Source organism: Melospiza georgiana, chromosome 3, assembly GCF_028018845.1.
Source record: "Melospiza georgiana isolate bMelGeo1 chromosome 3, bMelGeo1.pri, whole genome shotgun sequence".
NCBI lineage: Eukaryota > Metazoa > Chordata > Aves > Passeriformes > Passerellidae > Melospiza > Melospiza georgiana.
Genome location: NC_080432.1, coordinates 95,514,786 through 95,539,417, shown reverse-complemented (window position 1 = coordinate 95,539,417; position 24,632 = coordinate 95,514,786). Strand labels below are relative to the sequence as shown.

At 39.2% G+C, this 24,632-nt stretch overlaps 1 protein-coding gene across 16 annotated transcripts in view; it reads right to left on the bottom strand.

The window, feature by feature from the left end:
* MYT1L (myelin transcription factor 1 like) overlaps nucleotides 1-24,632 on the bottom strand; it is a 302,310-nt gene that overhangs the window by 7,571 nt on the left and 270,107 nt on the right. For 10 of the 16 annotated variants that reach the window (XM_058019588.1, XM_058019587.1, XM_058019591.1 and 7 more), the window contains 4 exons: nucleotides 21,087-21,170; nucleotides 19,542-19,763; nucleotides 3,101-3,192; nucleotides 105-214 (listed from right to left, as the gene is read on the bottom strand). In XM_058019588.1, coding sequence (XP_057875571.1) covers nucleotides 105-214; nucleotides 3,101-3,192; nucleotides 19,542-19,763; nucleotides 21,087-21,170 — 508 coding nt within the window. The remainder of the gene's footprint in view (nucleotides 1-104; nucleotides 215-3,100; nucleotides 3,193-19,541; nucleotides 19,764-21,086; nucleotides 21,171-24,632) is intronic. The other 6 variants (XM_058019589.1, XM_058019602.1, XM_058019596.1 and 3 more) reach the window with 1 other exon arrangement.

The window sequence follows — 24,632 nt, the reverse complement described above, 5'->3', positions numbered from 1 at the left end:
AAATAATGCATAGATATCTTAATAGATAAGGAAACAATAAATGCCCTATATGTTTTTAATCAGTCATGTAGAAAAAGCAGCTTAAATTTAGGGCTTCATAAAACTGTTACCTGAGTTCTGAGTTTAATCATATCAGCTTCCATCTGGGAGTTGGATTCATTTAGTTCTTTGATTTCTTCATCTAACTGTTTAATTTCTTCATCATTTTCTATACCTGTGTGACATAAAAATAAAAGGGGTGTTAAAATAATTAACATTTAAATCAGAGTTCAGTGAATTAATTATTTCGATATTTAAAAATCAATTTATTTCAAGTAAAAAAAAGGAAGCATTCTTCAAATTTTTATTCTGCAGTTCAAAAGAAGTATTTTCAACTACTTTTACTTTTAAAATTGCAGTAATTCTCCAGTGAAAATGCTGAAAATACCTGGAGGATCAAAAGGACCTTTAACTTTATATTATAAGAAATGTACCTGCAGCAACAAATTTCACTCCACTGTCATATGTAATTTATTTAAAGAGTGTGTCCATTTACAGATCTTCTGAAGGAAAGTAAAAAACCTTAACATGGAAATCTCTTCATATTACAGCATTATCAAGAGAAGCTGTAACTAATTCAGAATTTTTTTTCTCAACAAAGAGAAATTTTGTTGATGTACTGGGATATACTGTGATTCTGCAGTTGTTTTTAATGTTGGACGATGGCTCAGAATGGTTCAGAAGGGTTCAGAAGGGTGTTATTAAATAACAATATATAGAGTAATTTTAAAATGGAAGTGCTTTCTCACATTTTTTGAAATAAATATTAAAAGCAACAGAACTTTAAAGTTAACTGCATTTCTAAGAATTCAGACAGGAATGAACTGTAACAGTTTAATTTATTTATCTTTATAATTAATATAAAAAGCATAAAATAATCCTGGGATGAGACAGATAGATCTGTCTTTTTTCAAGTCAAAGTGTGAACACCTAAAGCCAGAGAAACTGGTGCTCCCACCCTCCTTCTTCTGCTGGTGTGAATCTTTCAAACCTTTCCCCACAGTGCCTGACTCTGATAGGAAAGATGTCATAGAATTATAGAATGGCTTGGGTTGGCATGGACCTTGAGGATTATCTAGTTTCAACCCCTCTGCCATTGGCTGGAACACCTTCCCAGAGCAGGGAAGACGACACCAGGTTTTTCATGGCCCCATCCGGCCTGGCCTGAAACACTTCCAGGGAGGAGGCATCCACAGCTTCTCTGAACAACCTGTTCCAGTGCCTCAACTCTCTCACAGTAAGGAGTATTTTCCTAATAGCCAATCTAAACCTACACTCTTGCAGTTTGAAGCCCTTTCCCCTTTGTCCTGTCACTACGTGCCCTTGTAAAAAGTCCCTCTCCATCTCTGTTGCAAGATCCCTTCAGGTACTAGAAGGCTGCAACTGGGTGACCTCAAGGCCTTCTCTTTTTCAGGCTGAACAATCCCAATTCTCTCAGCCTTTCCTCACAGCAGAGCTGCTCCATCCCTCTGATCATCTTGGTGGCCTCCCCTGGACTCACTCCCACAGCTCCATGTCCTTCCTGTGCTGGGACCCCAGAGCTGATGCAGCCCTGCAGGTGGGGTCTCAGCAGGGCAGAGCAGAGGGGCAGAATCCCCTCCCCATGCTGCCTCTGATGCAGCCCAGGGCACGTTTGGCTCTCCAGGCTGTGAGGGCACATGGCTGGGCCATGTCCAGCCTCTCACCCCCTCACACCCCCAAATCCTTCTCAGCAGGGCTGCTCTGGATCTGCTCATCCCCAGCCTGTGCTGATGCTGGGGCTTGCCCTGACCCAGGTGCAGCACCTTGCACTTGGTCTTGTTAAACCTCAAGTTTGGTGTCATCTGCCAATTTGCTGAGGGGGCACCTGATCCCGTTGTCTATGTCATTAATGCAGATATTAAATAACACTGGTCCCAGTACTGACCCCTAAGGGACAACACTTATCACTAATGTCCATTGGGACTCTGGGCCATTGAGCACCACCCTCTGGATGTGACAATCCAACCAATTCCTTATTCACCTAACACTGCACCCATCAAATCCATCTGTATCCAATTCAGAGAGAAAGATGTTGTTGAAGATCACAGCTGTGGCTTTATAGAGGTCCAGGTAAGTGACATCTGTAGCTCTTCCCTTGTCCATTGATGTAGTCACCCCATCATAGAAGTCCACTGGGTTGCTCAGGCAGGTCATGTGTCCAAGTAGCCAAAATATCCATATATTACTCCTTAAGGCATTCTTCCTGGGCATGGCAGATACTTAGAGTTTTCAATACTACCCAGGTTGTAGAGAAAATAACATCCAGATCTCTCACTCCCTGATTACAAACTCTTGAACAAAGACAGCCACTGCTTTCTCCAGCTGTGCTGGCCATGTGGGCTGAGGTGCCTCCTGCACTGCTCTGTGGCTTTAAATGCAGTTAACACCAACAGTTAAGAAGGCATGCACTGCCACAGACTAAGTGACTACATAGTTTTCCAAGAAAATTCAGGACTTGGGCACCTTCCAGACAAGTTTTTATCATATTACTTACTTGAACTACATTTTGCTTTTACTGCACTTCAACTACCAGGATACTATCCTGACTTTCATCCAAGGTACCTTCATCATCTTCCCTGCAACTCAAGGTTCCCAGGAAGAATTGCAGTTTACTGGAGCTGAAATGGCACAAAGCCATCTCCATCTGCCAGAGGTTATAGAGCCACAGGTCCAAATGAATTCAAGGGAACTCAGGAGGAATTGACATTCTGGAAATAAACCCTTTTGCTCTTCTGAATCATGTAACAATATAAGACTAACTATCACCCTTTGATGAATGAAATGTGAACCAGCAAATTATAATAGTATATTCTACTTTGAAATATTTTAGAGTTTTAGATTTATATAGACATAACTCAATCTGACTGCTCTACTCCTGGCTCAGGTTTCCAGAGCATAAGACCTGGTTTCACTTCTACTGACAGTGAATTCACAATTTATATAGAGTGGATTTATACATGTAGGAAAAAAGGCAAAAGAGTAACAGTAACTTTAGTTTACAGAGAATTGGTATTTAAGAACTTAATGAATAAAAATTTACCATTACTGGCCCGCTGCTTTATTGTTAGCATTTGTTCTCCGGACAGCTTTGCTTTCTTCATTGCTGAAGTAGCTCTGGGGCATCCTGATAAACTGTGAACAGTAAGGAGCCTGTTAATTTTGACAGGTCATTGAAAAGAAATCTGTAATCCAAAGCTTTAATAAAAACAATATCAGAGACATGGTTTATTTTCACTGTCTAGCACCGAAAGATGCACTAGTCTGAAAAAATAAAGGACTTACCAGTAGTGATTTCATTGTTTTGTTTTTCTTCCAAGATCTTTTTGCATAGACAGCTAATTAGAAGTCAGATACACAGTTCAATTTGCTTAAGACAAAATACTTTTAATAAAACATTTTATTTTAAAAGCAGTTATTGTCTAAATACTCCCACTCGAATTTATGTGTCCCTGTCTGAACTTCCTCCCTTTTCAGATTCAAATGTTCAAACATGGAACTGAATGCTGAGAGAAGAGGACATGAGCTACCTCTCATATACAAAAGACTAGCTGTTATAAACTGCTTTTCTTTGTGAATATCACCTACTGAGCCAGCTAAATTGCCCTTTTCTAATTTTTTTCTTAAAATGGCAGTAACTTATGTGTTGGCTTGTTGTTGGAGCCCAAGGAAACAATTCCAATAGAAATGACCTTGTTTTAATGGGGGATATATATGTCTTATAATGCATATCTGTTACATTTATGGATGTACATTCAGTTATCTCTTCTCTCTCACATTGCCAAAATATTAAGCTTTTTAATTACATTGTACAAAACAGTTTGATAGCCAAAGTCTTAGCAGTCTTTATTGTAAAAATTAAAATACAGATCAGACAGTGCTCAGTATTTAACAAGTAATGGTACACCAAATTACCCCCTTTTTCTAAAATCACATATTTCATGTAGTTGCACTATTGCAGATAAGAGAAAATACATATTCGATCTAATTTAATGATGCAAAACCAAAATCTTATTCTGAGGAAGCTGTAGCTTTAGTTAAGGGAATTTAGAAGCTTGCTAAACAATTTCCTCTTGCCTCAACATTTCAGTTTTCATATCCTTGCAAACTGAGTAATGTTATGTACTTTTCATTGCACTGGAGGAACATTTATATTTCCTCTCCAAATCCAAAAGAAGATTTTTTTTTTACAATTTTTAATTGTGCAAATCAGATTCAAATCTGTAATATGGAGGAAAGGGGTATCTGATTAAAAGCATTTCTTTAAGTAGAGATGCAAATTCTTTCTAAATAAAGTCCTCTCATTTAGGTACAGTCTGATTATTGAAACCATTCCTCTGAAAAGCCTAGACTACTGTTATCAAGTGCAGTCATACAAAAAAGGATTGCTCTTAGGAAAATACATTAAAAAATTATTTTCTCAGTGAAAGAATCCGTGTTCAACATTTCATACAGCTTTGTGACTAAGAAGATGTATAATAAAATAATACTTGTAGGATCAAGAAATGGCATGACCTAGTAGCTTTTGGCTGTGGCCAAGTTGGTAGGATGCCAAATTACTACTCCAAGGTCTGCTATGGACTCAGCGTGTGACTGTAAACAACTGTCCTCTTGATGTGTCAAAGGGAGCCTTGAAGACAATTAAGAAGGAGAGGATTTGGTGTTTTGGGAAAAAAATGTTGGCACAGAGAAAGAAATGGGATAACAGTATATGCAAAGTTTCTGCATCATTTAACTGACTTCATTTTTGTAACCTTTCAGTTGATTTAATGAATTTTCTCATATTTTGTACTTGCTCTTTTTCAGAAGAAGTTAGCACCACTGGACATAAAAACAACTGCATTAGATTACTCTCATCTTTTTCTGTAGCCTTTTCCTCTCTGAAAGTCCTGACTGATAACAACCCCTCAAAATAAAATCAGTCCTCAAAGAGCCTATAGGTACAGCATTCAAACAGACCAACAAGAAACCAGAATCCTAGAACAGCACATCTGAGAGAAGAGAAAAATAATCAAACAAATCAAATTTGTTCTGAAGTATTAGAAATCTACTGTGTGATTCAGTGTGCCTAAATCCAAATTTTGGTGCCAAGGGCCCAATCTTATTCTCAGGCCATGACTCTCTACACATCAAGTTTTCAGGACTGCCTAAACCTGTAGATATCTTCTCAGCTAGTCTGGAAGGTTATCTCTCCACTGGTGTGCCCAGGGTGCTCCAAGGTGCACTCTCACCCTGAGGCCCCAGGTACGAGGTTCCATATGTGCAATACTAAACTCTCCTATTTCACAAAACAGGGTGGTCACATTCTAGCTGCCAAACAGCAACTGTCCATGGCCCATCACCACTGGAGAGAGATGTATTGCCAGGATATGGAGCACCCACAGCTTGGCTGCAGTTCAGGCACCCTTCTGCCTAAACTGAACCACAAAGATCTGTGTGCTGTGCTCCATCCTTGCTGCTGGAACTGTTGGAGAGTCCTTCTGCATGGATTATCTACCTTCTTCTAGAGGCAGCCAGATGAATCACAAGTTAGTGAGGAGAAAGGCAAAGAGCTGCCTGTTTTTTGGGAATTCTAGTGAAGATGCAGAAGGCTTCCACATTCTGTAGCCAGATTAGTTTTGTTCTAACCCACTGGTGATCTAATACAGTATGTACAGACAAAGGAGGGCTATGACTAAAATGAGATTTTTGCAATACATCTGCATGCCTAATCCACAAGCTTCCTCTTTTTTCTTCCCCAATCCTTACGTGCACAGCTTTAACTTGTGCATAATGCACCTCTATGACTACCTTTAGCTTGTTACATGTCTGTCCTTAGAAGAAGCCATGAATGAACACATGGTCCTAAATTTTCCAGTGGCTTTATGCAATTTGAGAAAGCATTCAAAACTCCCAAAGATATCCTGCTCACCATAGAGGAAGATGCCAAAGCCAGACCATGCCATTGCTTCCCTCTGCAGATCTTTTCTGGCAAATCTATTTCTTCATTAATTATATATTGTAGTGTAAGCAGATGAGCTCACTTTCCTGAGTTGGGCACTTTCAGTTTTAGTGAAGCAGATACCAAGTTAGTAACCTAAATTAAGAGTATTGACTTCTACTACAGTTTGTTTAACTTGTCTAAATTCTTCAGAAATTACTTAGTCAAAGATAGCAATGCGCACCCTTTTCGCTTTGCTCTGTTCTTAATTAAGTTACTTTAAACTGTTTTAAGTAATTAAAAAGTGAATTAGGACTTTTAGAATAAGCTTCTACTCTACAAGGACATTCTACCTCTTATCTAATTGACTATGTTTACTTCTACTGAAGGCAACTGCTCTTTGAATTGAGAACAGCCAAAAGAACTCAGGATATATGGGACGACAAGATGAAAAACAAAGTGAAGGCAGTGTTGCACAAAAGTGGGCTGTGGTACAAAGGCTGAACCCTACAGAGGTGTCAAGTTAACCAAAAAGCTTGAATCGACATCCCAGTGAGACTGAGAGTTGCTTCAGATTTCTAGAAGACTGAATGATAGGAGACAGGAGGACAGAAGGACACAGGAGTATATTTGATTTTATTTTTATCCTGTGGCTGGCAAACAAAAGAATATAAGTGAAAGCTATTTCAGTGCTTTAAGAGTTATGCAATACAGGCTTTAGATATCTCAGAAATAAAACAAGGCTATGAGAAATATCTAGGTAGTAGTTTTGTTAAGGATAATATTTATCCTTGCCTTAAATATGCTATGAAGCTGGATATTAGGAAAAGGTTCTTCACCCAGAGGGTGGCTGGGCAATGGAACAGGCTCCTCAGGGAAGTGGTCACAGCCTGATGGAGTTCAAGAAGTGTTTGGACATTACTCTCAGGCACCTGGTATGATTCTTGGGTCTGGACTTCGATGACTTCAACTTTGACTCCTTATGTGTCCCTTCCAACTCAGGATATTCTATTATTAAGTTTGAATCCTTTACTTTTGATGTTTGTCATAGGTTTTCAAACTTTACACTGACACAATTCTGCAGCTTATTCATTCCAGCAAAGAATTAGTAAAATTAATCACAATTATCTCACTTGCTCCTGCCATTATTCTCATACACACAAGATATCATAAGAATATATAAACATAGTTGAGTATTCTTTCCATAATAAAAATTAGTTAGGCTCTCTAACAGCATTGCTGGGATGCTGATGTAATAGATTCAGTATAAATGGTTTTTATTTGGTATAAACCTACAAAACCATGAATTATCTCTGTCAGACTCTGGATGCCACAGGGCTTGAAGCCACAGCATTTTGGCAGGGCTGTGAGAAGCACCAGAAACTAACTCTGGACTCCCCCTGAGTTTCTGATTCACCAAGAGCTGTGAGTCTCTGCTGTATCTACAACCAGATGACCATCAACACCTTATTTTGTGGGGATACAATATGTCTTGGCTTGTGATAAATTTCTACTGTTGGGCTTAACCTCTAATTTGAGAAAGCAAAGTATTGTCTGGCACATCATTCTAGAAAACCACCCTCTGCCATAACTTACAAAATACCATAAAGACTGTATGGTGATTGTATCTATTAGAGTTGAACATAAGGTGAAGAATGAATTTTCTTTCTGGTTTAGCACTGTGTTATCTTACTGCAACCACTGCCTCACCATATATTCAGTGGATTTGGAAATAGGGTGAAATTTGTTCAAAAATAAAATAAAAATTAGTGGGTGAAAAAGTTTTAAAGGAGTTTTTAGGTAGTGTTCAGTGCACATTTATCATGAAATTTAGATTAAATACATGTGAGCTAAAATCCTGAACTGTTTCAAGAATGTAATTGCACTGTCTTCAGGGATGCAAACAACAGAGGCCACCAGAGTGAAGGATCATTGATCAAGTGCAGCAATTGTTTGGGCGACCGATTTTAGTTATGTGGGTTCCAGTTGTGTGTTAAATACATTTTTTTCCTCAGCAGACAGATGCAGTTTAGTCCCTCTTGAAGCTGGAGAATTTTCACTTGGCTTTTCAAGTGAAGAAAACAATTTCCAAACAAAGTAGGTATATGGGAAAGGAGAAGATAAAGGTCAAACAAACCACAAATTTTATATTTGGTATGTCAAGTGTTGAAGTTTACAAAGAAAGAAATAACAGAGTATAAAGAAACCACAGCCTAAAACCTAAAAAGCATCCTGAGGAAAAATTTTATGAACCCTGCAAGATGTTTATAGGTTCACTACCACAATGATTTTTCAAAAATAAAATGAAACACTTCTCGTGTTTATTAAAAATAGCATTGTCTGTATACTAGAGGAAGGAACAAGTCACTTTCAAGGGACCTCTTTTAACTAGAGATATATTCAAAACAAGCCCCAGATGTAAATCCTTTTGAAATTCAGGGAAATACAGATAACAGTGAGAATGACTGTTTTATTTTGTTAATGGCTGAAACCTTACTAAGCTCCTCAACTATTTGCTAATGTTTGAAGTTCAAGTTAAGAGATCAAACTCAGTGATCAAAGTAGCCCATTCCTTAGTTTACTATTAAATCCATGAACCACTCTTTTTTTTTCTATGTTGAAGGGTATCAGCTTTAGTGACTTCCTTATTCCCGTGAGTAAATTCTACTACGCACCTTAAAGGATGAAACAGTCTATGCACAACTCCAGCAGAGATTAAAGCAACCCTCCCTAAACCAGCACTCATTTTTATTTACATTCAAGGATGATTGGCTTTTCCCCAGGTTCTTATTGAGATGTGAAGCAAAGGGAATCCAGGAGAGAGGTTCTGCAAACAAGGTAGTTCTGTTTTCATGGAGATTGCTGCGACTCACAGAGGAATCTCTTCTCCCCACACGACCCCAGCTGCCTTTGTGTGGTGTTGGGTGTCAGAAAAAAATAACCTCTTCAGCTCAGTTTCAGAATTCTTCATTGGAAAAGAATGATTTTTATTAATGTGGTCCTTTATAGGTCTTGTTTCCTGGCTAAAGTTTTTTGTTTGGTTGGTTGGTTGGGGTTTTTTGTGGGTTTGGGGGGTTTTATGGTGCATTTACAACTTCTTTGGGTGCATTCCCAACTCACACCTGAATGCTTGCTGTGAATAAGTTCAATTTTGGGTCAGGAGGGAAATCTAAGTTAAAAATACTAAAAGCTTGAGGTAATGTGGAAAGTGACAGCTCCTAATTCAAGTTGTTTTCCAAAGGTGCGGAAGAAAGCAGCTGAGATTTTATTCTGTTTAAATAAATCTTTGCTTCAGAAGTAAGAAAAATCAAACCACTATCCAAATGGCCATAAAAAATACAGCCATTATGATTAAAATAAAATGCAAGCTTTTCAAAAATTATTTTAATAATATCTGATCATTGTTTCAAAAAAACTTTCTGGAAAGAGCTATGTTCTTATTTTAGTGGGGGGAGGGTTGAATTAGCATTAAAATCTGGTCAGTCAGAGGCACCAAATGGACATCAAGAGAGAGTGAATGGCCACCCAGAAGAAGAGAAGGTATTTGTTTTTGTTTTTGTTTTTGTTTTATTGGAGATTTAAAAGGCAAGGTAGTGTTTTAGTTTAATTATGCCTATCCCTCATAACAAAAGAACAAAGCAGGCATCAGGTAAGAAAAACAAAAATAGGAATTATGCAGAGATGTTAACATGGCAAAGCTGAGAGAAAAAGCCTTGAGAGCAAACTCAATTTGAAAGGAATCCCCCTGGGGCATAAATATACAGCAGAAAAGGGATTAATGAATCTTGAAATGCTGAAACTGTGAGAGCACTGCCAAAGTTGCCCTTCAGCTGGGCACAGTAGTCCCTTGGCAAATTCACATCATATTTAGTTAACTAAGGCTGGTTAGTCAGCAAAGAGGCTTTGTGGGTGGGCTTCTCACATGTGTTAATGAGCTTTGACCTGTATCATCCCTGAAGAGGGAAAGAGGTTTGGCTGTTTCCCAATGTGTAACAACTATTAAAAAAAAAAATCTCTCATTTATTCTTTGGTGAGTGAGTACCCACTGCAGCACACTGCATGACTTACAGGTGGCCCCAGCACTAAGCCACGACCTTAATGGGACACAACTGAATGCCCCAGGAGCTGGAGGCTGGCTTCTGCAAAGCTTATCAGCCTCTCTCCTGCCCACAACAGGACAGATGACCTGAAGACCAGTGGATTTACTGGGCTGTTGAATAGGAAGAAAGGTTGAGACTTCCCTGTGTATAAATAGGTAGGGTGTATGTTTAGCTACACACCTCTGATTAGTGCTCTTAGGTGGCTGAAAAATGCATGTGATCTATTTAGTGACCAAGTACAGCTCCCTTTGGCACTTAAAATGAAGCACAATTTCTCTGAACACTTTGTATAGGCAGCAAGGAGAAAAATGTATTTCAAAAGGAAAATTCATCCCTCCTGAAATCTAAAAAGTCTTCCTGTATTCTCTGCTTTTTTATGAGCTATGTCTGGAATGAGGACAAGCAGACTTACAACCAGACAGCTTCTGCTAAGTGCCTGAAATCAAGGAGGTGTCACATTGCAAACACCTGTACAATTGCTGTCTGCTGTAATTTGTCAGGACTGCTAAGCAAAATGATTTTTCTAGTTTATATTGTGCAATCTGCTTTTTCTAATACAGATTTCGTATTATTTTCTCTGTGACTTTCCCAAGGCAAGGAAACCTCTTAAGTCCTTTTAGATTATCTTACTATCAAGAGGAACAGTTTAACAAATGGTACATCTGATTAAAATGCTATTCCATTCTTCTTCCAGCTTGTAATGGAAAGAGCTGGCAGAATTACCTGCAAAGGGCCTAACTCTTTCAACGACCAGGTTCTGCATTTAGTCACTTGTAACTTTTGCCAAATTTTAACTGATCTGACTGAAATCTTCAGTGGTAACTGTCAGGCCAGGCTCATTTTTTTCCCCCCAAATGTCACAGGAAAAATATTTGTATTTCTCAGAATATACTTCTATACCACTGTTTTGTCCATATATATGATTTTGTCCCTGCTGAGGAGAACAAAAAGTCCAAATAATTCCGTGAATAACTCTAACTGTCTGTGAATTGGAGCAAGAAACATTTCATGGGGTGTTGCTCTGAGTTTAGAGATGCATTCTGCTGTCTTCATGAAAACAAAAGTAGATTGGTCAGAGCTATAACCCTCTGACAGAGTGTCCATTGGACATGCTAAATGGATGAGTTAGTGTTTAGCACCAGACCCTCCATGTACTTTTTGTGGGAGCCTTCCCTTCCACCAGCCCTGTTCAGGGCTGCAGGGCCTGCAGCAGAAGAATGCTTGCTGGAAGCAATGCCTGAGACTGCCTGTCCTGTTGTGCCAGTGCACCAACTACTGCAAATGCTGGGGACTGAGCAGCTCAGGAGTGAGAAGACTGATCAGGAGCCCCAGGGACTGAGAAGGGAAGAGGGCCAGAACACCACTGTAGGAAAGAATGAGGATGGGAAGAGGAAGGTGTTGAAAAGTGGTTTAGGAAGACCCTTCTCCTTTAATGTCAACACAAAATTACTAAGTTAAAAAAATCCTTTGCACTGCAGGAGCCACCACACAGATTTTTTAATGTCTATTATTATTACATTTAATTGCCACATTGCTTTCCTTGTCTTCTTGGAAATGTCAACGCACTTCCATGCCTGTCATCTTTTAATGATGCCAGCATGATGCTTATCATTGTCAGTTGTAGCTACTGTTAAATGCTGTGAATTTGGTTAGTTCTTCTATACTCTTAATGATGTATGATGTTCTCCTGCTGAATTGCAATGTACAGCTTGTAGGAGAAACTAATAGATGGGAAACAGCAAAATAAATCAATTACAGGAAGGGGAAAGACAGATTAAGACCAAATGAACAAACACCTGAAACAACTTAAAAGGCTTACCAAAGAAAGAGTAAAACAGTGAGAACTAAAAGTGAATTAATTTTGACATAAATGCAGCACTCTGTCAACTTACTGCAACAACAAATAAAAGCATGGACAAGAGTTGACCTGACAAGAGACCTGGCTAGAAATAGATGCAATCAAATACTACAATGCATTGCATATTCAAAGCTTCTTAAAAATCTGGAGTTTGACAGCATTTATGTTTCATAAGTAGAAAAAAAAAAGATTTTTCTCTTCAAAGTTTTTACCACTTTCAGTGTACAGCATAGCAACAACTTTCAAAAGATGTTGCTGGACACAAACTCCTGACAAATAGGGCATTTTGGAAGCTTAGGGCACCTTGAGTATTCAGCTGGCAGTTTGGATCCTTTGTGTTTTGAAGGATGTTTGCAACTGGCTTAACTGTGAGCTTCTAGGTCTGCTCAAAACCAAAAGAGAAGTGGACCAGAGGTGAAAATGCGGGCAAATACCCACTGGAATGACAAGGCTGCAGCTAGGGGATGCAGAGATGCAGCTGGAATAGCAAAAGCTCAGCTCAAAATGAAACTGGCTATAGAAATGTAAATAACTCCAAGAAATGGTTGTTTAGGTACATAGAGAGCAAGTGGAAACAGAGGGAAAATACTGGCACACTGTTATATGGGAGAGGTGAATTAGTCACCAGCAATGCAGAAAAGGCAGCAGTTCTTGACACTTCCTTTACATCTGTCTTTACCAACGCTGTTGGGCCCCAGGCCTTGGGAGCAAAACTCCAGGTTGATGCAAACACAGACTGACCATCACTGATGGAAGAGTTGCAAGTGAACTGTTACAGGAGCTTGGCACTACAAATCAATGGGCCCTGACATTGCCCACCCGAGGGTGTGAGGAGTGCTGGCTGATGTTGTTGCAAGCCTCTTCATAATCTTTGAGAAACTGTGGAGATCAGGGGATATCCCAGAAAACTGGAAGTGAAATAGTGGCAACCCCACCTACAAGAGGGGCGTAAAGAAAGATGTACAGGCTCTTTAGCCTTATTTCAGTCTCTGGGAGAGTTGTGGAATGAATCCTCCTGGGGGCTATCACAAGTGAGATGAAGCGCATGATTGGGAAAAGCCAGCACAGATCCACCAAGGGCCAGCTGTGCTTAACAAACCTGCAAAAGCAAATTTGATTTTTGTGACAAAGTAACCTGCTTGGTTGATCTGGGGAGGAGGGGCAGCAAGTGGACATTCTCTACCTGGATTTCTCCTAGGCTTTTGATACGGCTTCCCTAGGCGTCCTCCGAGAGGAAAGTGTAATGGTCTGGACTAGTGATCTCTGTAGTGGGTGGGAAACTGGCTGAGAGGCTGCACACAGGGTGGTGGTAAACAGCTCCTTTTCAAAGTGGCAACCCGCCACAACCTGTCTCCCAGGGATCCATACTGGGCCCAACCCCGTTTACAATCTTCCTAAGTGATCTGGACAACAGGATCAAGTGTATCCTGATGAAGTTTGACAAGGATACCAAACTGAGTAGGGAAGTGAACTATTTGGAAGCAGCAGTCACACTGCAGGAAGACCTGGATAGGCTGGGAGGGTGGGCTGACAAGAACCTTATGAAGTTCAACCAAAACAAGTGTCAGGTCTTGCACCTGGGAAACCATTCAGGAGCGCAGCAGAGGCTGGGGCCTACCAGTCTGTGGAGCAGCTTTTGGAAAGGGACCTGGGAGCCTGGGAATGATAAGCTCAGTGTGAGTGGTGCTGCTGTGGCACAGAGAGCCAGCAGGGCACTGGGCTGCACCAACAAGGGCATCTCCACAGGGACACAGAAGTCATTGTCTCACTCAGTGCTTATCAGGCCACACCTGGAACATGGTGCTCGGTTTTGGCTCACACTATGCAAAAAGATGTGGACAAGCTGGCGAGCCACTGCTTTTAATGATAAGTAATTTTTATAAATATAAAATTTTTAATAATAATACTTAATGATAAGTATTTTTATGTTTTTAAATGCTGAAGCTGAGAAATGCTCCTGTTAAGACAGGATGTGACTTCCGGCAAATATTGAAAGCTCTACAACAATTTATGAGAGAATTTGCAGCCACTTGCCTGTGTTTTGTAAAGCACCTGCATTACAGAGCCACTGCCTCTTTGGGGGCACCCTGGCACCCCAGATAAACCCTGGGTGAGATGCTGTTCTATGATCCTGAGCACCAGGAGGTTTGACTGTAGGTGGTATTTGCAAATTCTCCCTTCAGAAGCTGAGGATGATCACAGAGGATTTTAATGCAGTATCTATTTCTAGCAAAGCATATTTAATGAGAAAAAGGATCTGCATATGAAAAATCTACAGCTCCAACCTTCTTCCCTCACATTTGTCATCTCCTCTGAGTGTTTGAGAACTTAGAGTTCCTCTGAGGATCCATGTGAGTGTAGGTATCAGACAGCTTCCAGAAAGCAGCTGCAGAGGGCAGCTCCTGTCTTGATGTTCTTTTGGGTTTTTTTTTTTAGTCTTTTCATCTTTTCATAATCTGTCTGTTCCCATGCTTAGCGATGCAGTTGTGCAACTCAGAGCTATGAACAACATAGAATTTTTGAAGGAAACAACACTGCCACTCCTTCACCTCAGGACATGCATGTGTGGTAATGGCTGAACTGAGTGAATTTCCTGTGGGCTTTCTGACAGCCTTAGCATTAAGTAAACCTTCCTATGCATAAAGTGGATAGCCTGTAACAAGAGTGATATGTAATAATCTCTCATAACCACTTGATAATTTCTACATACATTCCTTCAGAAGGGAAAAGGCAGTGGATGATGTCCATTGCTTCCCCCCAGCAAATCTAGACATCTTGCAAACACAGTGGCATGCCCTTGCTGCTCAAATACAAATCCCATTCTATAAACATTTTATGGATCTTGGAGTCCTACTGTCCTCAGCAAGGATATAGGTTCACTAAAGAAAAATCACCCTTCTCTGTGCTTTCATCTCTATTTAGCATTAGGTTGTTAATGGGAAAAAACCCTTACAATTTGATCATCTCTTGTATATTACAGATCTACTAAAATCTTTTTCTACTGACTTTGGCTGGACGAGAGTTCATTTTCTTCAGAGTAGTTGGTATGAGGCTGTGTTTTTTATTTGTGCTTGAAACAGCGTGGGTAATTCAGGGATGTTTTCCTTGCTGCTGAGGAGTACTCACACAGAGTCAAGGCCTTTTCTGCTTCTCCCCCCACCTCATTGGTGGGGCTGGGGGTGCACAAGTTGGGAGCGGGGTGGGGACACAGCTGGGACAGCTGATCCCAAGTGACCCAAGGGATATCCCACAACACATGGTGTCATGCTCAATATACACAGCTGGGGGAAGAAGAAGAAGGAGAAAAGGGGGCACATTTGGAGTGATGGTGTTTGTTTTCGCAAGACCCCATCACTTGAGCCCTGCTCTCTGGGGATGGCTGAACACCTGACTGGCCATAGGAAGCAGGGAATTAATTCCTTGTTTGGCTTTGCTTGTGAGTGTGGCTTTTTCTTTAATTATTAATCTTCACCCACAATTTTTCTCACTTTCACACCTCAGATTCTCTCCCCCATGCTGCTGCAAGGGAGGAAGCAACTCTGTGGGGCTGAAGTCCCAACTGGGGTTAAATCACCACAGTTTTCCTTAGTAAAGGGAACTTAAAAGCTACATTAATGTTTTTTAAATGGGTGATCACTGATGTGAATAAAAGTCAGCTGAAGATGGGAGCAAGAACACAGTTTTTCATCTGAAAAGGCATTTCTGCAGGTAATTTCCACTGAAGTCAGCACTGAAGTCCTCACTGTGCTAAGGAACAGGGTTGCTAAATCCAAGTATATTCTGAGAAAGTCCCCACTGATCACAGCACTAGAAATTGTGCCATCCCTAAAAATCTTTTAAAATCAAATATGGGGATGTAGTGGTCTGCTCAAGAACTAAACTGCAAAGCTACAGTGTAATAAGCAATTTACATTTCATTATAACCTATTTAATTTATCTATCTACTGATTCCATGCTTACATGCCTTCCAATTAATTTTCATACTGCTGATAGGTCACCTAATTTCACACTGGCCTCTCTTCCTTGCAGAGGCTCCTTTTTTAAGCATAGCCCACTTAATCCTATGCTTCAAATCCCTCCTGATAACTCTGTTTCTATTCTTTTCTAATGCAAACTTCTTGACAAAATAAAACTATTCACAGACATTTCTGCAAACAGGCAATGAAATGTTAAAAACCAGAAACTTTTGTTGGAACCTTTGATTATAGGTAGGATTCAAAATTCACTGAAAGTAATGACATTTTTCATTGGCTACTTAATTCTGCTTCATAAGTGTGAATGTAAGAGTATGTATACATTTAAATTCCAGACTACATACCAGTTGGACAAGGTCTTTATTGATTTACCAGCCCTTGTGGATCATCTCTAGTATCCACTGATACCAGTGCAATGATATCATGTGTACAATGTCAACAGCAGCTCTAAGAAATCTTTACCTGAAAAACATCTTTCCTAATATATATTTGATAAATTCAACAGCTGGCATTATTTTCACAAGCCAGTCTGCTGTTCATTTCCAGAGTATTACAGTTGTTTTAATAACAGCATATTAAGAGCTCTCTACAAATGGCAAAATATAAAATTCTTGGAGAAGACACAAAGGACAACTACACATGCAATGAATGCATATATATGCTTAGAGAAGTCTTCCAATGTAAAAATATTTCCACTAGGGAGGAAAAAATCCTAACAGGACTACAGCAAGGTGTACTGGCAAAAATAAAGACATTAACGCCTACTTCCTGAGGAGCTTCTACTGTGTCAGGTAAAGGCCACAGCCCTACTTTCCCCCTAGGCATGATAAAACCAGCTCTACCTGCAAAAGAATGTCCATAAATCTGGTCTCACTGTGTAACTGGCATAGCATTGCTTCTTTTCAGATGGTGAGAATTTGAGATTTACAGCCATGCCTGTACAGCAGAATGCTATTAGCAGTAGAAGATGAGACCACAGTCTGTTAGAATGGATACACCTGAAGTGAGGGAATATTTCAGCCTTTTGCAAGAAAATGGAGAGTCTATGATTCATGTGGGATTGAGCTCCAGATTATGACACCTGGGTTTGATCATCTGCATGTTTTGACTGTGTGTCAAAGCTGCCATGGAGCTCTGGGGCCCGTTGCTTTAACAAAACCAGCACCCCTGTAGATCCCCTGCCAGGCACGTTCAGCTCTCAGCTGTCACAAAGAATGGAGTGTTTCACAAGTCTTCAGTCATTTTGGCCAACCCACTACAGCTACACTAACACCCACTACACCTACTATACCCACTACAGCACACCCTAAGAATGCTTCCAATGGCATAAAGTACCTGTTTGTAGGCAGGGAAAACACTCCCTTAGGACACGCTCAGTGACATTTATGGTACAACTGATTAAAGGCTGGCGTCCACTGAAGTGGACAGCTCTCCAGGATCCAGTGATCCTGAAGTGGAGTAAATGCATCATCCTACAGCTTGTACAAGCAGATTCTTAAGGTAGGTGAACTGTTCTGGTGTTCAGTCCTACATTCAGAGTTTGAGTCAGTTGTCCATATACAGGCATGAAAAACTATTTGAGAAGATACATCTCTAAGGCTGATAAATATACACTGGACCTACCTTTCTGAGCAGCAGCTGGAGGCCACATAAGTAACCCAAAGGCATCTAAAATGGCTTCATGTGCTTTTCTTTGTGTGAGCAAATGAACCAACCACTTTTAACAGCCTTAAGAATTCTGCAAGAGCTAATAATATTTTAAAAATAATATGGCTTGATATTAATGTTACCACTGCATATGGAAGCTTCAAGAAGTTGTTCAATTTGCTCACAACTTAGAATACTGGCCCTTTATTACATCAAGACAATTAAGTAAGATCAAGCTACTGCATTAGTCTTTTTAAGCAACCTTTCATGTTGTGGTATTCTTCTCTAACAATGGATCTTTTTGCCCAAAAACTGATCTTATAAGGTAAGCCATTTACAAGTCTCTGTTTCTACTTATGATAGTGGTACTAAAAAACACACATGGTTTTGCAGCTAAATGTCATATTTAGGTTAATGTATTAGGGTTTTTTTTTTTCATTAAAGCATTCCTTAAAAAAATCTCTAGTCACAATTTGCCCTTTAAATTGTTAAACTTAGTATCAGTACATTTGTTTTAGAAGTTAGTTATTCTTGTTGCAAGAATTTTCTCCTTGAAACCATAATTACCATGTGAATACTCCTTGCAAGCAATCTCTCAGTAATTATATTGTAACTTTTAACTAAAGGTAAAATAATTTCAAAATTTTAATGACAGATGTCTCTGAGTTAAATAAATGTTACACCATAATGAATAAAGTCAAAATGAAATACAAACACTAATACTGGTATTTACTGAAATTCAGAAACTAAAGCCAGATGTGGTATCTGCATCAATGGTCAGTTTTGCATCTCTTGCTTCCCAAAGCCTCTGGGAGCTGCAGTCTGTGTAATACATTTGGCTCCTCAGGTAACACCTCAGGTCAGGGACCAGAATCCCTTCATGGCAGATACCACGAAAGACTGAGTAGAAAAACAACTCCGAGCCTAAACAATAAATAGGAGCTATATGCACAAAGTCTGGAGAGGTTGAAGCAAGGATAAGGCTTCTGAGTGAAGCTGTAAAGGATTGTCAAAGAACGAATCAAAGGAAATAGCAACAGGCAAGAGAAGGAAGAAGTACACTTTTCACCTCTGTATGTAGAACTGACTACAAAACAAGATGAAATTGGTTTAGCTAACTAAAGGGTACAGAAGTTCAACTGAGGTCTGCCTGGAGAGGGTGACAAATTAGGGACATCAACTTGACGTATTTGAAGTAATAGAGCTCTATATTAGCGATTATATAATAGGAATTTGCTCTGACATTACAGTCATTTTCAGGCCTAGATTCCCAGTCAGAGCTCAAAAAAATCCTTGTATCTTCATAATCTAATATCTAAAATGGCAGCAGGTTTTATCCCTAATAGACTGGCCACTTTCTCCTCCTTTTACAAGCTATGAAAAATGTTATCATTGAAGCTCTCGTATTTTCACCAAGTTTATGAAAAATCAAGTTTTGTATTTCTTTAGTCAAATATTTACATTCCATTAGTTTTAAATAATGTTCTGTATTCTACATATATTGTTTTCAACAAAAATGTTCATTACCAAATGAATAAAAGAACTTTGATTTTATGTAGCTCTTTCCTAATATTCTTCAGTTTCATGCTCTGGTGTTTGAGAATCAAGAATGCGTTTGACATCTCTGAAAATAAGGTGGACTCAGATATGTCTTACAATGTCTACCCCAAGGTAATTTTAATTAAGTAAAATTACCCCAAGTCCATAAATATACAATAAAGCAATAGGAATTTACAGTTACTCTCATGCATGATTTTTCCCCTAAAATTTTCTATATATTATGGATTCAAGTGCAGGTCTGTATCTGCATACAAAAACTTGCCTGTCTGGGTTTCCAGTTACCAACAAATACACATAAGCAGATTATTTTTTGATGTAATAATGAAACTCAAAAGGAACAGAGAAATGCCATGACAAAAAGCTATATTTTAACTCTGATTTATATAACAAACATAAGTGAAAAACATTAAGTCATAATTACTCACCTACGATGAGTAAGAAAACTACCACTGACATGTCCTGAGCCATCACATCCTGGTGTTGGACATGACATTCCTTCCGTCTTCACTGACTTCCACGAGAACTGTGAGCCATTCAGGTACCCATCCTTTTGCCTTTTGGCAGCAAGAGGACACCCTGATGCACTGCGATGGGACGCGTATTTTCCAGTTATATGACCCTGGCCATCACAGCCAGGAACTGGACATCTGTAGAGCAGACAGATGAGAAAAACTTTATTGTCTTGCCATTATATACCTGGTAGCCTCTACAACAAAGTCAAAATAAACTTGACACGCAAAAGGAAAGAGTAATCCTACACTGCGGTCACAAAAGTAGTCAAGATATGCCGTAGTGGGTAAAATTACAAGCAGAACTTTACAATTGGAAGAAAAAAAAGTTCTCTGATAAATTCTAAGCAGGGTAGCCAGTAAATGCAGTCACAGCTGTTGACATTATGCAACTGTAACAGAAGGACTGAGACATGTATTTGAATTGCAGATGTTTATCACAGTAAATATCACAGGGGAATTGAAATATTTGCTACTGAGCTCTGACCAGCAACAAAATTGTTCATAAAACCCTTACAAGCATAAAATACTACTTAGTATAATCATTGGTACATTTTATTTGTAGGTATGGAACCCAAAGAAGACTTGTCTGAAGTTGTGAAACTGTCATTTATACACAGTTACGATGTAATCAGAGCACCTCATTAGAAATGCTGAGCTCCTTTAACCACTCTTTGAATAGGGGTGATGATATGAAACTATGTACTACAGCCCAGGGACCAATGAAGGCAGTTCTGTTTTCATCTGATGGTTGTTCTTACTTGGGAATCTCCCCATACATTAGCTCAATACACTGCTCTGTATACTCTGTATACTAAAAACCAAATAATCAAGGTTAGAAGGAAAAGTGAGAATCTTCAAAGTGAATTACGGTTGGTTTTTTTTTTCAATGTGTTGCTACGTAACACACGTCTAAACTAAAGGCCAATTACTTATTTAGTTTGTGAACTAAATATTCCTGCAATTTTCTACTGAGGATCTGGTCCTGAATGGTCCAAGCAGTCATTAATCCACCAAGTTCAGTGGCCACTGATAATTAGAGTGCCTTGCAAGAAGAAACCAAGACCTACAGGTAGGCATTTGTTTCTACTGCAAACTGCATGAACAATCAGATTGGTTGCAGCAGTCTCATATAAACACTCAATCCTCTATTCCCATAACTACCTTTATTTAGCATGTATAGTTCACCTGTAGTATGCAAACAGAATATTAATTTCCAGATTATTCTTTTGAAAATTAAGAATTTAAAACTATTTCTAAATTACAGATGATTGTATCCTTGGTTAATGCTGTATCCTTTGCTGAAACAATCAGCACAGAAACTAGATTTGCTCATAGAAATTAATGTGGCTGGCTGCCCTTGGATAACTATCACACAATAACTTTTATGCCTTAAAAAACACTGAAGATATATAAGACCTATAAAACATACAAAGGCCCTTTGACAATATTTGTTCTCACCTAATTGGCTCTTGGTCTTCTTTGTCTTCCTTACTTTGTGCTATCCTGATTCCACTCTTCTTTGCTCGTGGACAGCCTGAAAGACTGTATGAAAAAAACATTTTAGAATGCAATTCCTCATTCTTGGGTACACTTTACAGGAATACACTTTCTATCCAAGAAACTGGCAAAATAGGCAATCCTCTCCAGTTTGCACAGTCAAAGCTCAGGTGGTTAAATAAGGAGAGTTGCAGCAGCCACACGAGGGGGGATCTGCATGGGTGGGTCTGTGATGCAGGACAGGACTGCCCATGCTGTGCACACCACACACAGAGGAACTCCCCCAGGAGTCAGGGAAGGCAGCTCTTAAACCCTCTGCCTAAAAATTCCTTCAGCTGATTCGGCAGCAGCAGTGGCATCTTTAATAGGAACAGAAGCCAGTGTTTCAGGGCTGAGAGACATTATGTCCCCTATGTCTGAGAGGGATGGAAGAATAGCAAACACAGGAGTATCTCTTTGTTGGACTGAAGATTTCACTCAGGACCACATTAGTAACATCATCAAACCTTCCCAAACATCACATAACAATTCTATAGAATGATTGAATAAAAACATGACAGAGCTCAGGGCTTTCAATGCCTTCCAGAGAAGGGGTTCAAGAGCTCAGAATTCACCCAGACAAAAAGACTTGGTAGAGACAAAGGTTTATGTTACATTTAACTAAAGACTGACAATGTTGTTTTCAACTACACAAGCACTTTGCGTATGAAGAATTCATTATAGAAACCACCTATTAGACTTGACAATGACCTTAACAGATTTTTAAATATTTTTTTTAGGTTGATGATATCTGAGGATACAAGTATGTCTATCAAAACAATCATGTTTGGTCCTCTATTTAAATGTTATTTCCATCTTAACTATCCGCATTCAAAAAGAAATCCACCAGTAAGAACACCTTCAAGTGTTGACGCAAGAGAGAAACAAGTGTAACCAAAGAAAAAATTTCCTAGAGAAATAAACAAAATAGAAGATTAAACTTTTGTTTTCAGCATGAGGAAAGGTACTTGAGCGTTGTATAGTAGGTCCTGTCTTTGCAAAGAAGAGAAGAGTGATAACAAAATAGGAATGGTAACAAAATTTTCAGTTATTTTGTCTTGTCAAAACCAGTGAGGACCGAGGGGAAGAAGCAGAGAAAAAGTTGATGCAATCACAGACAGAATTCTGTGTTAGAAAATGAAGAATAGACAAAACCAGAGTTTACATGCTGCAAAGTTATAAATAAGTCATTTAAAGAAAGAGAGGAATGCTGGCATAGGATATTGGACACAGTACATTATCTAGAAACTTTTAGTGACATGTCATGGCTACATCTATAGTGTTAAATAAAAGGGACCTAGAACTGTTGCTTTGACTCAAGGCCAGAAAATTCACATTTGTACAGCTAAGCTCTCTATCTCTGTAAAGCAGGGCAGCTACACCCATATTGTTTGTGAATAATGATCTGGAACCACACTGAGTCCCATATCATATCTTAGAATTGCCTGTGAGACCTTCAGTGGCCCAAGGTCAGTACCATACCAGGGGACATGTCAGCATTAATGGAATAGGCATCTGCATTCTGATATGTGGCCTGTGCTCTCATCCCATTTCATTTTCCATTTTAAATGTAACTGGCCATTTTCCTTTTCAAAGCAAACTGCTGTTTATTCCAGCTTCCATAGTGGACACCAAAGTACCACAGCTCTTTGTGTAAAAACTAAATCTGAGAAAGTCTGTGCCAATTAACAACAGTTTTGTTCAAAAATAATAATGTTGTCTGTAAGAAAGAAGTAGGAGGAAGAGAGTCTGGGGGATTCAGAATAAGAGAAAGCTCTGGGGCAAGGGAACTGCTCAGGAACAGGCTGGTTCACTGCCTGACACACAACCTGGTCTGCAGAAAGTGAAGGGAGTGGGCGGGTGTTAAAGATACCCCTCCTTTTTCTCTGAGAGCAGTTGTACTCACTGGGTGAGAATAACCAGAATTTGCATCTGAAAACTAAACAGTTAATAGGAATTCCTCAGAAAGCAGTATTATTTTTAGTAGGTGTACAGATGGGTATGCTTGTAGATGATATTTTCATAACAAAATCTGAACAAAGAATTTCTGCCTTGACTAATGATTTAAAGCTTTCTACATATTAAGTCAATTTAATTATCACCTACTCACTGGTATTTTGGTTCATCATCATCTCTCTAAAAAAACTTTCTAATCTATTTTGATTTATTAGAAAATTCTAAGACCTTTCAGGTCCTCTAAACAGACATTTCCAGCAGACAGTTTCTGAGGCTGTCATTATTTCACTTTTCCTCCGACAGTGGATCCATCAAGAAAACATATGTCAAGTCTTTGCTTTAATTTTTTAATTCTGTAACAACCAACGCTATTACAAGACAAGAATATTACTTCATTTTCTATGACTTTAATTCCTTATATATGAAGACAAAAGACAAATAGAAGAATTCAATAGCAGTGCATGGCGCTATAACTCCTTGCATAAATTGAAGGGCTGTGTAGAACTGCAGAGTTATGGCAGAGTTAAATGTGCCTCACTTATGCCTGCTGTTGAGCAGCCATTTTAAATACCAGTGATAACCTCAGCAGCCATTTAGGAGAGAAGTCTGTCATTCCTTTCCTTCTGAAACTGACAGAGTTGTAACTGATGGTGTCAAATACATACAAAAATGGTAACTCAGATGCAGGCAGAGCTAAATGCTAATTTTCAGTCTGGGAATTAGAAAGCCCAACAGACAACATGCTGTGGGGTCTTCCATCCTTAACAGCTCCAGATTTAGGCTGCTGGTTTGCTGCCCTTTGAAAGCATTCATTTTGCCAGCCTTCCCACCTCAGAAATGGCCTTGACAGATATCATGATCTGAATAGGGTAAGGCTGGCTCTGTGTAAATGTGACAGGTCTCCTGAGGACATCTGTGGATTTAAGCAAAGAAAATGTTACTTCACTGACTACATGTCAGTGCTTCTGTGCCTGCAGGCAGCTGAAGACATGGGGTTGCCAGAGGCCTTTTTGGAAGAGAAATTAAGGAGTTATGTGGCCAATATAGGCATGGTGGCATTTCAAAAGGTTGCATGTGTTAAATCCCAATGGACCGAGCAAATTCCAGATATGTTTGTTTTGTAGAACAACTTTTTATATCTTTATATGTACTTGATTATGCTACACAATCAAATGAAAACTTGGTCCAGCAGTCATCTGCAAAAATACAAGAAAGTAAGAATTTCCAGACAAAAGCAGGTAACACCATTCAGCTCATGGTCCAGTCCTTTAGTGGCCAGGAGACAACATACAAGGAAAAGGTTTAAAAAATGAATCAACATTCAGTGATTCTCCCCTACCAACCTTGCCAGCTTTTAGGTATCTTTTAGTAACACTTTTCTTCTGCATCTTCATTCTCCTACCTGCTTCTGGTTAAATAGATGATCAAACACATAAATAGCTTCCCTGAAGTTAGGGTAGAGTTATAACAGGCATAATGCTGGTAGAATGGTAGCTGATAAATTTACATATA